This window comes from Camelus bactrianus, chromosome 1, assembly GCF_048773025.1.
Source record: "Camelus bactrianus isolate YW-2024 breed Bactrian camel chromosome 1, ASM4877302v1, whole genome shotgun sequence".
NCBI lineage: Eukaryota > Metazoa > Chordata > Mammalia > Artiodactyla > Camelidae > Camelus > Camelus bactrianus.
The window spans coordinates 56876628-56891508 of NC_133539.1; the positions used below are offsets into that span (position 1 = coordinate 56876628).

General features: G+C 37.7%; 1 protein-coding gene across 3 annotated transcripts in view; it reads left to right on the forward strand.

Annotated features, from left to right (window-relative positions):
* The window catches only part of GTF2E1 (general transcription factor IIE subunit 1), a 36213-nt gene extending 24704 nt beyond the window's left edge, over positions 1-11509 (forward strand). For all 3 annotated transcript variants that reach the window (XM_010970868.3, XM_045507193.2, XM_010970869.3), the window contains exon 5: positions 3928-11509. In XM_010970868.3, the coding sequence (XP_010969170.1) occupies positions 3928-4352 (425 nt within the window). In that variant the 3' untranslated portion in view covers positions 4353-11509. The remainder of the gene's footprint in view (positions 1-3927) is intronic.
* Positions 11510-14881: the final 3372 nt, after the last annotated feature.

Sequence of the window (14881 nt, forward strand, 5' to 3'; positions counted from 1 at the left end):
TATATACTAGTCCAAACTTCTTATGTTGTCTCCTCATAAATACCAAGGGGTTTGTGCTACTTGAAATATATAGAAAGAAACCACATGAGTAGAGGACAAGGATTCTCACTATCCAAGAAGACTGGTAGAACTTTATACTAGAAGATTTTAGAAATCTCTGAGCCCTGAGGGTTAAGAGGTTACGAATTGCATAATAATCAGAAGTTTGAGAACTGCATGATTTTACTTTTTAAATTTTAGTCTCAAATTACTGGATACAAAGACTTTGGGTGATAATGGTTTAGGACTATATAGAAAATGGAGGGCTAAAACTGGACAAAGATTACTCCGAAACTGGGAAACAGTGGAACAAGGAGTCTGTACCTCTGGTTAGATTTCATCCGCATTAGAATCTATGCACCCCTGTTCCTAGATTGTGTATCATTCCTGAGTATGGTTCTTTAATGCTAAAGAATCATCAGTAACTGAAAACTACTTATCTTTTAGCCTTACTTCTAACCTCTTTCCCCTCATTATTAGCATTTCTTTACTGTGTATGCTAAGAACTGTGAAAGTAGTGTGGAGTTCGGTAGCAATGATAAAAGCAGGTACTACTTCTAGTGTGATTCTCTTTGGTGTTTTAATTCTAGTCAGAAAAGAACTTTTCCTTGGCAACCATACTTCGCTCTCCCCTCCTTCCCACTGATTAGCATGGCTGTGATATTTAGTTATTTTGATTCAAGTTGTTTCAGATTACCTAGTAGTTAGGCTATCAGCTATTTAATAGGCTTGTTTTCCCCAGTTTGGCTTCTTTCCTGTTCTTGAAGCAACGAAGTGTTTTTTTCCTATTAACTTAGGAATAAAATCGAATAAAATAAAACTATTATTAGCCAATATTATATACAATTAGGCTCATAAGCTTAACATTCAATGTTTACAGTTCCTAGAATGATAGAATTTGAATTATTAGGGCTTTAAATAAGTCATCTAGTCTACTCAATTCTGTTTTATGAATGTTTCCTTCTATATAAAGTAGAATATGCTGTTAAGTCTAAATTTATCTCTTTTGCGTTTTATGATAGTTGAATAGGCTTTATCCAGTGCATGTGTGAAGTGAGTCATATTTGCCCTACACTTAATTTTCCTCAGACTTCAAACTATTTTAGTATCTTTCAGAATTTTATAGACTTCAATCATGTCCTCATTACTACACTGAAAGTTCTAATTCCTTTTGATTCTACTTTCCTTGCAAATAGTTCTCTTCCCCTAAGCCATCTCCACCTACAATTTTTGTCTTATTTTCATTGTCTTTTACTGGACCATCTCCATTCATAATATACTTTACTTAAGACCTAGTGACCAGAACAATGAGTGTTATTCATGCATGGATTTATCATTAATGATTTGAGTTTTATTTCAGATATTCTTCTGTTTTCCACCTGATGCTTTCTCTGTTGCTTTCTTTCTGCAAGTATAATTAAGACCAACAACTTAAGAAATATGTGCAGGGATTTTCTTCAGACTCTCTCCTGCCCTTTAGCTGATAGCTTAGATCAGGTTTTTCAGTATATTTTAGATTATTTTTCTATAGGCAGGTTACACTTGCCAGCATTGAATAAGATCTGCCACTTTTCTGCCCACTTACATGACCTTCAGCTTTTCTATATATTTTTGCTATCAGTTTGGCCTTTAAGCACCCAGAATTGCTTAGCATCATCAGTGAGCTTGACAATTTCCCATTATGCATCTTCTTTGTAATTTATAACTCTATTAAATAAGACTGTTCCTAGAACTAGTGTTTCTACTTTGCCATCTAGAGATTTGTTCATTTATCCTTATTTTTTGTTTTCTGTCTTCATCTATAACAGAACAGTTCCTTTTTACCCCAGACTTCTCAAGACCCGTCAGAAATCTTTCAGATATGATGATTTCATTCAGTTTACAAAACTAAATTGCTTTTTCCCTAATTTTATATTTACTTTAGACATTAATCAAAATACTATATTGGTAATATTAAGCTATTTGGAAAATTCTTTTAGAAGCATATAAGCCTTAGAGTCTTGTCTGCATTCCTTGTCTTTTTTTTTTCCTCTTGAAATATGACATTGACACTAAGGGCTCTAAGAAGGTTGAGCCTTTGGCAGTGTTTTTAAATGGTTGATTTTATTTTAATCCTCATTTTTACATTCATGTTATCAAAAGCCTATTGTTTCTGACCTAAACTTTTAACTTCTCAGTTCCTGTTTCCCTTTCTCTCTCTTATCTGCCAAATATCTCATCTTAGGAGTTCTATACTTTATAAAATGTCCCAGGTTACAGCTGATTCATTCTGATGAATTAATGAGAGGATGCTTTCACTTCATCCATGGCCAAATTGGTCATTTCTGGGTCTTCTCTTGATGATAATAGATAACACTAATCTAAGTGCCATGCCTTCACAGACACTCACTAAATCCCCACAGAAATCCAGTGAGATAGATACTACTTTTCCCCCTTTTTTGTACTTGAGAAAATTGAAGCAGAAAAAGATGAAGTAACTTAGCCAAAATCATACAGCTAAATAAATGTCAGAGTCAGGATTTGAATCAAGGAGTCAGGTTTCAATCAAAACTTTTAATTCTTTTATGTATTTTAAATGGCATTATGTTTGGTATTATTTTCAGAATACCAATTACAAATGTTTTTCTTAAAATCGTCATCTGTAATATATGCATACAATGATAGGAGGTATGTGGTGGAAGAAGTTTCGATTCTGATACTGGATTTCTTTTTATAAAGAGTTCAAAGTACACTTGTTTGCTTCAGGAAAATAAAACTGCCATTTATTCATCAAATATTTATTCAGTATCTAATAAGTGATAGGCACTATTCTGTGTACATGGGCTATATTATATCACTGAATAAAAAAAGAAATATCTGTTGTGGAGAACCTACATCTGTGGAATGTAGGTGGCAAAGAAAATAGACATAAATTATTATGTTAGAAAGTAAATGCTATGGGGGGAAAATAGAACATTGAGATTACATGGGTGGGGGTGAATTAAAAGAAGGTGAAACTGGAGTAAAGATGTGAAAGTTACAAAGGAGTTATCTGTATGGATATCTAGAGGAAAAATATCCCAGGCAAAGGAAACAGGCAGTGCAAAGGCCTTGAGGTAGGGGTGTGTGGGGTGTGTTTGGTGTGTACAAACAATACCGTGGAGGTCACAGTGGCTGGAGCAGAATGAGCAAGGGGAAGGAGAAGAGATAAGTAGGTGGGCAGGAGGAGTTCCAGATGGTGTAGGACTTTATAGGCCATTGTAAGGCTTTTGGTTTTTACTCTGAGCAAGGTAAGGAGCCCTGTTTTGATTTCCTTTTATACCAGCTACAGACTTGGTCCTTCATAGAGATTATTTCATATCCAGAGCCCTAGAAGGTATATGCTTTTATCACCTCATTTACAGTAAAAGTAAACAGAAGTTTAGAGACTAAATAACTTGCCCAAAGTGTTACAGCTTGCTTGTGGAAGAACCAGGATTCAAATCTGAGCTTTATTTCTCTTAAAACCCATGTACAGTTGACCCTTGAACATTGCAGGGGTTAATCTGAGTGTAACTCATATCTGTGTTTCCTCCACATCCACGGGTTCAACCAACCATGGATCATGTAGTATTGTAGTATTTACTACAGGGAAAAAAAATCCTTGTATAAGTGGACCCAGTTTAAAGCCACGTTGTTCAAGAATCAACTGTACCTAAAACCATTATGCTGCTTAAGTTCCAGTGGGTGAGAAACATTTTGAATATCTTATGGACACTCGCTCAAAAAATGGAACCAGTGAAGTCTGTGTTATTTTACAATATTATCCTTTATTTGAATATAATATATTAAAATATTATATATTTTATAAGTTATAAAGGAGTGCCTTTTATATTAAAGGATATTGACTTTCTGGGTTTTTCCTTGCAGGTGGCCTGGATATAGACTCATTTCAGGAGCGTGAGGAAGGCCGTGCAGGGCCGGATGATAATGAGGAGGTCATGCGAGCACTGCTCATTCATGAGAAGAAGACCCCCTCTGCCACAGCAGGCTTAGGGGGGGCGGCTGCCCCTGTGACCACTGCCAATGGCAGTGACTCTGAGAGTGAGACCAGTGAGTCAGATGATGACTCCCCACCCCGTCCAGCAGCTGTGGCTGCGCATCATGGAGAAGAGGATGAGGAGGACGATGAATTTGAGGAAGTGGCAGATGACCCCATTGTCATGGTGGCTGGCCGTCCGTTCTCCTACAGCGAAGTGAGCCAGAAGCCAGAGCTGGTGGCCCAGATGACACCAGAGGAGAAGGAAGCATACATAGCAATGGGACAACGCATGTTTGAGGACCTCTTTGAGTGAGCTTTCCCTACCTTTCCTCATTTCTCTAATGCTCATTTCAAAAAGATTTTCTCTACCTTTGAAGAAAAGTATTTAAGTGGCTTTCTGCCCCTCTTGGTGTAAAGCAACTGTTAATCTTGTGCAAAGAATAACGGGAGAGAAAGTGTTGATTTTTATGCCAGAAACTTCCTTACAAGGTAGGTTGGCTATAAGCATTCCCTTCCCTATTACTACAGTATTAATATTTTGCTGTATTTCCTTATCTCATCTTTTCCTTTCCTTTTTAAGACACATTTTTCTCCCTTCTGAAATGAGTGTGAGAAGTCTATAAGGTCAATTCTTCTAGTCCGCCTGTAGAAGCCCACTGTGGTAGGTTACAGTAATTCACTGATCACGTCCTTTTTGTCTGTTCTGACCACGCATTCAAAACAACTCCTGGCATTGCTGCCAACCGAGCAGCTTGGTAACAGGCAAGTCATTGATGAGGAGAAAAAAATCTTAAAGCTTCATGTTGCCCTACAATTGAGGGTGGAGTCAATATGCAGGGGGAGGTGAGAGTGTGTGGAAGAGGGATGGCTGTGCCTAAATCTCATGATCAATATCTAAACTAAAATTTGTGTCTTTAGAACTGACTTGACTGACAGATTCTGTTGTTTTGCTTAATGTCTTTTGGTTTGTATGTTGGATAATAGAAAACAGAAAGTGTGTTTGGTAAGCCTTTAGGAAGAAATTAGAGAAGAAACATGGACATAGAATAAGGAGTCCACATAAAAGATTGAAGAGGGGAGAGCATGAGGAATAGTACCTTTTAGAATAGCCGGAGTTTGTGCTGATTTGGAAAATCCTTCATATAAAGCTGAGATTGGTACCCTTCTTTTTCCGTTCTTCTACAGTGCTATAAATTGTTTAAACAGGCCATTCCAGCAGAAATTAGCATATAACAATTGATTACTTTTCTCTTTTTTCTTCTTTCAACCTCATTGAAGGCGTTTGTCTCTCTTTTGATTCTTGTCAGGCATGGTATTTTAGAGTGTATCCAGTATGTTGTTGAGCACTGTAACCTCAAGGAAAATAGTTTCTTTTTGGTTCTGACGTGTAGCATGGTATTATTCCCTAAGGCAGAACTTTCATACAAGGGTCTATAACAATTGTATTTTTTGTAATATTTTCCATGGCATTGTAATTTTTAAGTATTTATCATTTTGTAGTACATGTATAAAGTTAGAATAGATTTTGGAGCATCTGAGCCTTGTGTGAAGTAATGTTTTATTTACCTGAGTTGTATTAATGACAGAATATTGACAGTAAATCTATTTTGTATTTACTGAAATTTGTTAATTTCTAGCTCTGTAACATCTTGGAGCATAATTAAAATGAACACTCTTCCCATTTAAAAAAAGTTTCAGAATTTTTTTCTCTTACTGGTCATGTTTCAAGTAATAGATGCAGTTGTGTGTAGTCTAACCTTTTTCTGGCACTAAGTTGCCTTAAGAATGACTTAATGTACGTACCTTGTGCACATGGAGCTATTCAACTTTTAAACATTGTTTTCTAAATATTCATAGTTTAGAATTTCATTTAAATAAATAGTGATCAGATGTTAAGTTTTAAAGCAGTTGTAGGTGAACTGTTGGCTCTTTATTTCAATGGTTACGTGTTTCTTGCTATTTTTTTTCTTGAATCTAACTTGCATGTTCTGCTTCTTAAAGCTACGGTTATGTTTTTCCTATACATTATCTTACCAACTTCTTAAAGACTCGTATAGACTAGTTGCATATTTCTGTCATCTCCCTCTTGCAGTCTAGGTTATGCCCTGTTACTATACTGAAACAGCTTTCTCCAGTCCTAATTATCCAACCAGCAGTCCTTTATTTCTCAGTCTCTTTGGCTACTCTTCAGTATTTGATGCTGTCAACCAGTCCTTTCCTTGAAATGTTTTCATTTGGTATCCTAGCCATTACACTGGCCAAGTTCTCCTTATTTCAGGAAACCTTCCTGCTTCCCTGGCTTCTTCCCCTCTCGTCTGCACCACCTGTACTGACTCTCACAGTACCATCCAGACAAGTCTGTGTAGCAGATCTTCATGGAACTTTTTGCAGTCATGGGCAGGGGGATGGGCAATGAGAGCGGTTTTTGTCTCAGCATTGAATAGTTAAGGAATATGAGTGGATCGCATACATCCTTGTTCTTAAACAGTGTCTTCGCCATTCTCACATGTTTCATCCCAAGTAGAGTCCTGCCTTCCTTGCTAAAATTTCAGCTTCCTTTTTCCTTCTCTTATCACCCCCCCCCCAAAGGCCTTGGAAAATTATAAATGTATTAGAGAAAATAACTTAGTTTTTAATTTTTTTTTTTTCTATTTCAAGTAGGACCTTAAAAGATCCTATCATATCCGAAGGGCCTACCAAGATATTTCCCTAACCAAGAAACCATTTTTCCACCTCTGGGAGTCAGCATGGGAGGTTACCTGTGGCTTTAAATGAAACTTTTTTCTCCTCTCACTTGTATCCTGGCCTTGTATCTAGTGGAAAACTCCTTTCATTCTATCTGCCCTTGAAGTTGAAGCCTTTTCTTATTTAGTTGCCCCCTTTTCCCAAAACACCTTAAGGATGTTAAGGTGCCAATTTAAGCGATAAAAAGAAAATATCCAATTTGGCATAGCCTGGAAGTCAGGAGACGTTCTAGTCCTAGTTCCAGTTAACTAGACACTTGCACTGTGACACCATTATCTGATGTAATCTTTCTGGGCCAGTTTCTCAGCTGTCAATAATGAGAGGATTGTGGTAGGATCATCAGTGTTTCCTTTCTGCTCTGATATTTTATGGATGTAAGAAGTAGGTAATACATTTTAAAATGAGGCCAAATAATAATAACAAAACAACAACTACAACAAAAAGTCTTCTGATGTGCTATAGCCATTCAAACCAGGTGAGGGATATTTTAACTGAGGAATTCTTATAGGTGCAGGTTTAGGATTTATAATGAACCACAGAATAAACACTAATTAGGTTTTTCTTTTCCTATCTTGCCAAGGTACTTCATTTCTAATCTCAATGACTGAAGAAGAAATAATCGAGTATTTCATAACTCTTTTTGATGTTGTTTTGAGAGAATTAGATGCTGAATGGGAACAAGATTGGGAAGAGCGGTTTATTTTCTATCAGTTGGCTCTATGCCTAGATTCCCAGCCAGGACCACAGTAGAAAGACTTACATATATACTTTCTTGTTCTCCTTATTCCTGAGTTTTAAAAAAAGTAAGAAATGGCAATCAAAACACAGATATGAAAATCTTTAGAATTTAGGAATTGGTATAATTCCATCTTCTATTAATTCAGCATTTTGTTTCTACCAAAGCTATTTCACATGTGTTATCTCTAGCAGAGCTAGGCTAGTATCACTTTGTTTTTTGTTTTTTATTTAAAATCCAGAAGTCTCTTGGAGAAATGAGGAATATTTTCAGAAAGGAAGTGGAACTATAACACTAAATTCACTGTTTTCTTCTGCTGGCTTTTTATATTATGAAGGTAAAATAAACTGTAAACAAGATAAGTACAGGTATTTATGAAACATGTAAAGCCAAATGGGTTGAGAAGGGGTAAGAGTCATGAAATTTTACTTTCTTTGAAGAGCTAAAGGAATGGACTAATTCTGTTGTGCCCTCAAGGGAAGGAACCAAGTACCTTGGCATCTCTTCAGAAAGAGCATCGTGTCCTTCTGCCTTTCCTATTCCAGTTGCAAAGCACATAGGTCTAGTACATAACCCAGTTTTAACAATCAACTGATGTTTCCCATCACACAAAAGTACATTATCACCTACCTAATGTAAATAAGTCTGAGAAATTAATCTGGAAATGAAGGCTGGTGCTGGGTCCTACAGTGCCTTGAATCATGTTATGTATATACAGGATGATCATACAGTTTGTTGGTGTTGGTGTTACTATTATATAAATTTATTGATTACTTAAAAAGTCATCCAATAAGAAATATATATATATATATGTATATATACATACATATATTATATAGTAAAAAGTGAGAACTCCCCACCCAGCCCACTCCTATCTCACTTACTCTGACGTAACCATTGTTGATAGTTTAAGGTGTTATCATCCCAGACCAAATAAGTGCAATCATATACACATTGCCATTTGCTTTTGAAGTATCTTGGAGATCTTTCTGTATCAGTGTATTTAAACCTGCTTCATTTTTTAAAATAACGGCTAAGTAGAATTTTATAATGTGATTGTATGATGGTTTATGTAACAATTTCCTGCTTGAATAGCATTTAGGTAGTGTCTAGTTTTTCACTGTTAAAGTGCTGCAATGAATTACCCTTATATCCACATTCTCTGAACATTTCTATAGGGTAGAATCGTAAAAGAAATAGCCAATCAAAGGGCAAGTCCATTTTAAGTATAGATATTGCCAAATTGCTCTTCAAAAAGATTGTTGGAGAATTTTAAGTAGGGGAACAATTTGTAGCTTTGATGCTGGGTTGGAGTTTAAACCTGGAGATTAAGGCAATGTCAGTAGTCTTAGTGAGTAATTGGTCTAAAGACCTGTCCAAGTCAGTGGAGATAGAAAGGAGGGAACAGATTTGAGAAACTTTGGGGAGATGAAGTTAATGGATTTGGTGACTGTTTGGATATGGCTTTGCCTTGGATGAAGCTCAGGTTTTTGACTGAATTGTTGTTACATTTATCATGATTGGAAATACAGGAGGAGGAGCAGGGTTTGCTCCTGTTTCAGCTCCCCATCTCAGTAAATGGCACCACCATTTCACTTGTGTGCTCAAGTCCAAAGTCGAGTAGTTGACCATCCTTTCTTTTTTTTCATCCTAAGTCCCATTCATCAGCAAGTCCTGTCACATTCAAACTATAATCTAATTTATATAATCTAATTTTGAACGTGGAGATGACAGGACTTGCTAATAAATTGAAAATATATTCTAAATATGACCTCTTATACTTCCACCACTACCAGCCTACTCCAAGCAATATTAACACCCCCTCCCCCCCAAAAAAAACCCTTTATTGACTTTTTCTCAGAATATCTAGATTCTAAACTCCTTACCCTTTTCTATAGGTCCTAAGAGATCTGGCCCCTGACTACTTTTATAACCACATCTGCTATCCTCCCTGTTAACTAACTGCTCTCTAACCAATTGACATTCTCTGTTTTGCAAGTATGCCAAGGTTTTTCCTGCCTCAGGTCTTTGCCCTAACTGTGTTCTCTGCATAGAACATTCTCCATTTTTGTCCTCTTTATTTCATTCTTGGCTTAAATGCCACTTTCTCAGAAAAGCCTTCTTTGCCCTATGTAAAATAATCTCCAATTCATGAGGATATTTTCCTGTTTTATTTTCTTCATAGTAAAATTACTATTTACAATGAACTTGTTTATTTCTTATCTAATTATTTATGTCTATCAGCCTTTCCCCCCAAAGACTGTAATCTCCCTAAGGGCAGGATACTAGCATACGGAATTAATTCTGGCACATGGTAGGCTCTCAACAAATGTTGAATGGCTGAATGGACAGATGCATTGGCACTAGGAGAACATAGTCTTTTTCTCCATCAAGGCATATCATTTTGTTCCTGCCTGAATTGCATATATATTTTTTTCTTAATCAGTTAATTTTATTTACTTGTGGTTCTTGGTACCTAGGGCTGTGTTTCCAAGACTAACAGTAGAGGGTATCAGAATATAGCTTCTTGAGATGTCTAGAAGCTCCAATTCTGGGGAGCCATTAGCTTTAATCTTCCTGGAAAAGGGAATTTAGTGAGTATTTTGTCTAGGGCTGCCCTGTTCAATAAAGTAGCCATTAGCCATTTGTAGCTATTAAGTACTTGAACTGTCTCTAGTCCAAATTGAGATGTACTATAAATATAAGACATATACCAAATTTTGCCGATTCAGTATGGAAATAAAGATTGTAAAGTATCTTACTAATAATTTTTATATTATGTGTTGAAAAGATAGTACTGAAGATATGCTGAATTAGAGGAAATATACTATTAAAGATAATTTCACCTGTTTCTTTTTATTTCTTTTATATGGTGTTAGAAAATTTTAAATTGCATATGTTGCTTACATTTGTAGCTTGCATTTTATTTCTGTTGAACAGCACTGGTCTAGCATATTTTCTTCAGGTGCTAGAGTTAAATATTGTACTTCATGATTATTTGCATTTTTCCTTGTACACAAATTTTAGACCTGAATGCTGTGCCAACTCTCCCCTCTTCCCTTATCCTCTGCCGGAAAGGTTGGCTTTGCTTTGTTGGTAGGCTCTTTCTCTTGGAAACAATAATGGATTTTGCTTCTGGTTTAGTGTTTCCCTTTTTAAGGGTGGGATTCTTTAGGGCGAGATGTTTCTTTGGTGTGTATTTTTCCTGAAGTAGGATGAAGCATAGGGATGATGTCGGCAATGGTAATAAGGAAATAAGAAAGAAATCTTTGACAACTGAGACCGTTGCTGTCAAGTTGAAAGTGCTGCTGACTCCTGGTAACTGAGGAACCTGAGCACCCTGCAATGCCACACCGCAGATGGAGGAGCTAAGAGCCAGTCTTATTTCAGAGAGTTGGAAGCCTAATGTGTTCCTCTGGATGCATGATAATAACACGCAGTGTATGTGAGATCGCTCGCGTGTTTATTGTCTGTCTCTCCCCTTGCTAGAATGTAAGCTCCATGAGGGCAGAGACTTATCTTTCCTGCTCACTGCAGTATTCTGGCTCATATCCCTGGCTCGATGCCTGGCACGTAGTAAGTAGTCAGTACATATTGAATGAATAAACAATTACGCTTATTCAGGCCAGGAGTAAACCATGGCCTTTGTAGAAAAGACTGTTATTTTCTGTTTTTGTTATTATCTGTGTACCTAATGTTTGTGATGCTATTTTGTGTTAATTATCTTCCTGTTTGGAATGCTTACAGATGGTAAGTGTTGATCTATACAGCAAAGTGCATTTTCCCAGCAACTGGTGAAATCACCTAAGCAAAAGTACACCTAACAAATACATCTAACCAAAGGCTCATGTGTGAATTTGTTCTCTTAGTTTATGTTAAGGTCATTCTTTAAAGAGGAAATTGTAAAGAACAAAGATTATGCTATTTCTTCAACTAGGGGTTTTATTTGTCTCGTAATAAAATTGATGATACTGTGGTTTCCTTCATGATTTCAAAGACCCAGCTTCCTTTTATTTTTTTTGTTTGTTTGTTTGTTTTTGGGTTTGTTTGGAGGGGGAGTAATTATGTTTGTTTGTTTTTTTGTTTGTTTATTAACAGAGGTACTGAGGATTGAACCCAGGACCTCACACATGATAAAGCACATGCTCTACCACTATCCTCCCCACCACTTACATCTGTATGCTCAGCCATTCTTGGCAAATATTGGTTGCTTCATGGTCACATAATGGCCAATACTTTACCTTTCTATGTACACCTTCAGGTAGAAGTGAAGGAGTGAGAGGATAAAGGTATATATCAGCTGAGTCTGTATCCCCCTCCCCCCCTTTTTTTTTGTGTCAGATTCATATGACATAAAATTAATCATTTAAAGTAAACAATTCAGTGGCATTTAGTGCATTCACAATATTGTGCAATCACCATCTCTGTCCAGTTAGTTCCAAAACATTTTCATTACCCCAAAATAGAACCCCATGCCCATTAAGCAGTTGCTCCCCATTCCCCTCTCCCTCTAGCCAATCTTCTTTGTGTCTATGGATTTGCCTAATCTGGATATTTAATATAAATGGAATCATGTAATATGTGACCTTTTGTGCCTGGCTTCTTTCTCTTAGTGTAATGTTTTTGAGGTTCATCCGTGTTGTTGCATGTATCAGTACTTCATTCCTTTTTATGGCTGACTAGTACTCCATTGTGTGTATAGACCACAATTTATTTATCCTTTCAGCTTTTGATGGACATTGAGATTGTTTCCACATTTTGACTGTTGTGATTAATGCTGCTGTGAACTTTCCTGTACAAGTATTTGGTGCCTGTTTTCCATTTTGGGGGGTATGTACCTAGGAGTGGAATTGCTGGGTCTTATGATAATTTATGTCTGTGTGCTGCTTCTTTTTAAAGTAATACCTCTCCCCGCACTGTGTACAGTAATTACCATTATTGACTAGGGAGTAGACAGGGCCCTGTAACCAAGATACCTGTTTTGGATGTTAGAGCCAACAGAGTATCAGAACTCTAGGGTTTGTGACCAGAGAGCCTTTCCTGGTAACAACTGCAGAAGACAGAGTAACAGGAAGCATGCTCATGAGGTAAGAATTCAAGCATCCTGAATGTTCTTTCCTGAAGGAATTAGCTTCTCTGAGTTGCCCTTTACATCCATTCCTGGGATTCAGACTCTAAATCATAACATAGACTCATTCTGGCCATCCGAGTACTAAGCTGGCACTGTAAACTCTGCTCCAATTCTCTGTTGGAGTTAAGCCTTTAAGTCCAGGGTCATAGTGGGCTAATGTCTCCATTTGCATGAGGTGAGGCCCTTCCATTTGAACATGCTTGGAAGTGTACCAATATCAGGGGTGCTGGTGAAGGCAATTGTAAGATACAGAGGATGGATCCAGAACTAAATTGCCTCTTACAAGTATTTGCTCAGTATGAAGTCAGCTTTAATCAGCCCTATTCCACCAGCTTCAAAAAATGGGAAACTGGTAGCTTTTCATTTCAGGGGAGTGACCTACCTGGGAGGTCTAAAGTATGATTCTAACAATGTTCCAAGAGTATCCTTCCCTGCTGTTATGTGCCTGTGTGCAGGTATAATGTGTATGTAGGAGGGTGGAAAAAAGGCAAGACAGGGTGGGCCTTTATGTTCAGTGGGTGGGTGGACAGGACATCGCATGCTGTGTGTGTCACTCACATTTCACATTCTCTTTGGCAGGCTGTAACTTTAGTAAATTTAGTGATAACTTCTTTGCTGCTTTTTCCACTGAGACTCATTAAGCTGTAAAATTATGGCAGTGTTTTGGAGATCTCTGTCCATGTCTCCTGCATTAGTCTAGGTCCTTCAAGACTGACACAGTCTTTTTCCTCCCTTCCCTACCCCAGCAGTTAGAAACAGAACCACCTACCAAACAAAGAACTAACCAAAAGTCTGTGACTGTAGCTGCTTTTGCCTCCCATACTACTGTTTCTCAGAGTGCATTGGGCCACTTTGGAAATTCTTAAATATGTCCTCACTGTTTTGACTGACAAATATCACCTCCCCATCTTCCAGAGTGCCCTTGGTAAATCCCTTTGTAAACTTGGCCTTCTCCAGTAAGTGCTTCTCTCTCTCTGCCTCAAATCCTTCCTTGATTTTCTTCCCTCCTCTGTCCTGTGTCCTCTTCTCCACAATCGTCACTTCAGGAACAAGCCTCTTAAACCTACTTCCAATGGTGGATGTGGGTGGTTTTCATTTGTTCTCCCACAGTGTGCATTTCTCCCCGATTCTACGTCCATGTGATTCAGCTGGGATTGATGCCAGTCATAGTGACTGATTCAGAGAGGAGCATATGATCCAGGCCAGATAATGAGAGTTACTTCAGGATTTTTGTTGAAATGAGAAAAAGGCACTGTCTTTTTCTATTGGGATTACTGAACCAGTGGAGCATAACTGGTAGCTGCTGGGGACAATCTTTATCATTATTTGAGGACAACCTGCCTGACAATGAAACCAACACAGAGGAAGGCAGACTCTAGAGATGCAGAGAGACAGATTTCCAACCACAACGCTTGAACACTTAAATCCTGCTACACTTGAAGCCTTTTTACCCTTGCAATTATTTCTATTGTGTGAGTCAATACATTTTATTTTATTCTTAGGCCAATTTGAGTTGGGTTACTATCCCTTGCAATTGCAAGTCTTGACTTACTAGACGTTGCCTATCAGCCCACTGATAGCTCCACTTCATCTTCACTCTGTCTTTACATCTAGGCCCTATTCAGTTGGAGATAGAGTCTCACCTATATCCTAACTACCCTCAGCTCTTCCCACTGACCCACATCTCTATTATAATTGCATACATACATTTATCTAGGGCTTTGTCATGCATCAAAGGGCTTTCCTATCCCGTCTGATTCACATAAAGCTCTGAGGAAGGTAGAGGAGGCATGATTATGCACTTTCTTCGCTGAAGAGACAAGTTGAAAGAAGTTTATGATGATTTGACCGTATCATATTTATGGTCACTGCTGGGAGTCAAACATGAGTTTCCTGACTGCTGGTCTGGAATAGTTCTTTCTTCTACATTTTGTTGCCTCCCCTGGGTAGAAACATGGCTCTAGCATAAACTTACACTCTCCTCTCCCACAGAGACCTCCTTTCTGTAACACCTGTAGACCCATGGGACAGAAAGCTTCATCTTTGTATCAGTACCTCATGTTGGTTGTCCTCTATTTTCCATCGTTTGGATTCCATTTCATCTGTGCCACTTGTTACAAGTCTTTGTTATAGGTTACTTCTCAAGGACTTTACCTAGTTTAGAAATATGACTGGTTCTGGGTTATATTACAGCTTTGGCCTCTCTGCGCATTTGAGAACCCCCTGACTT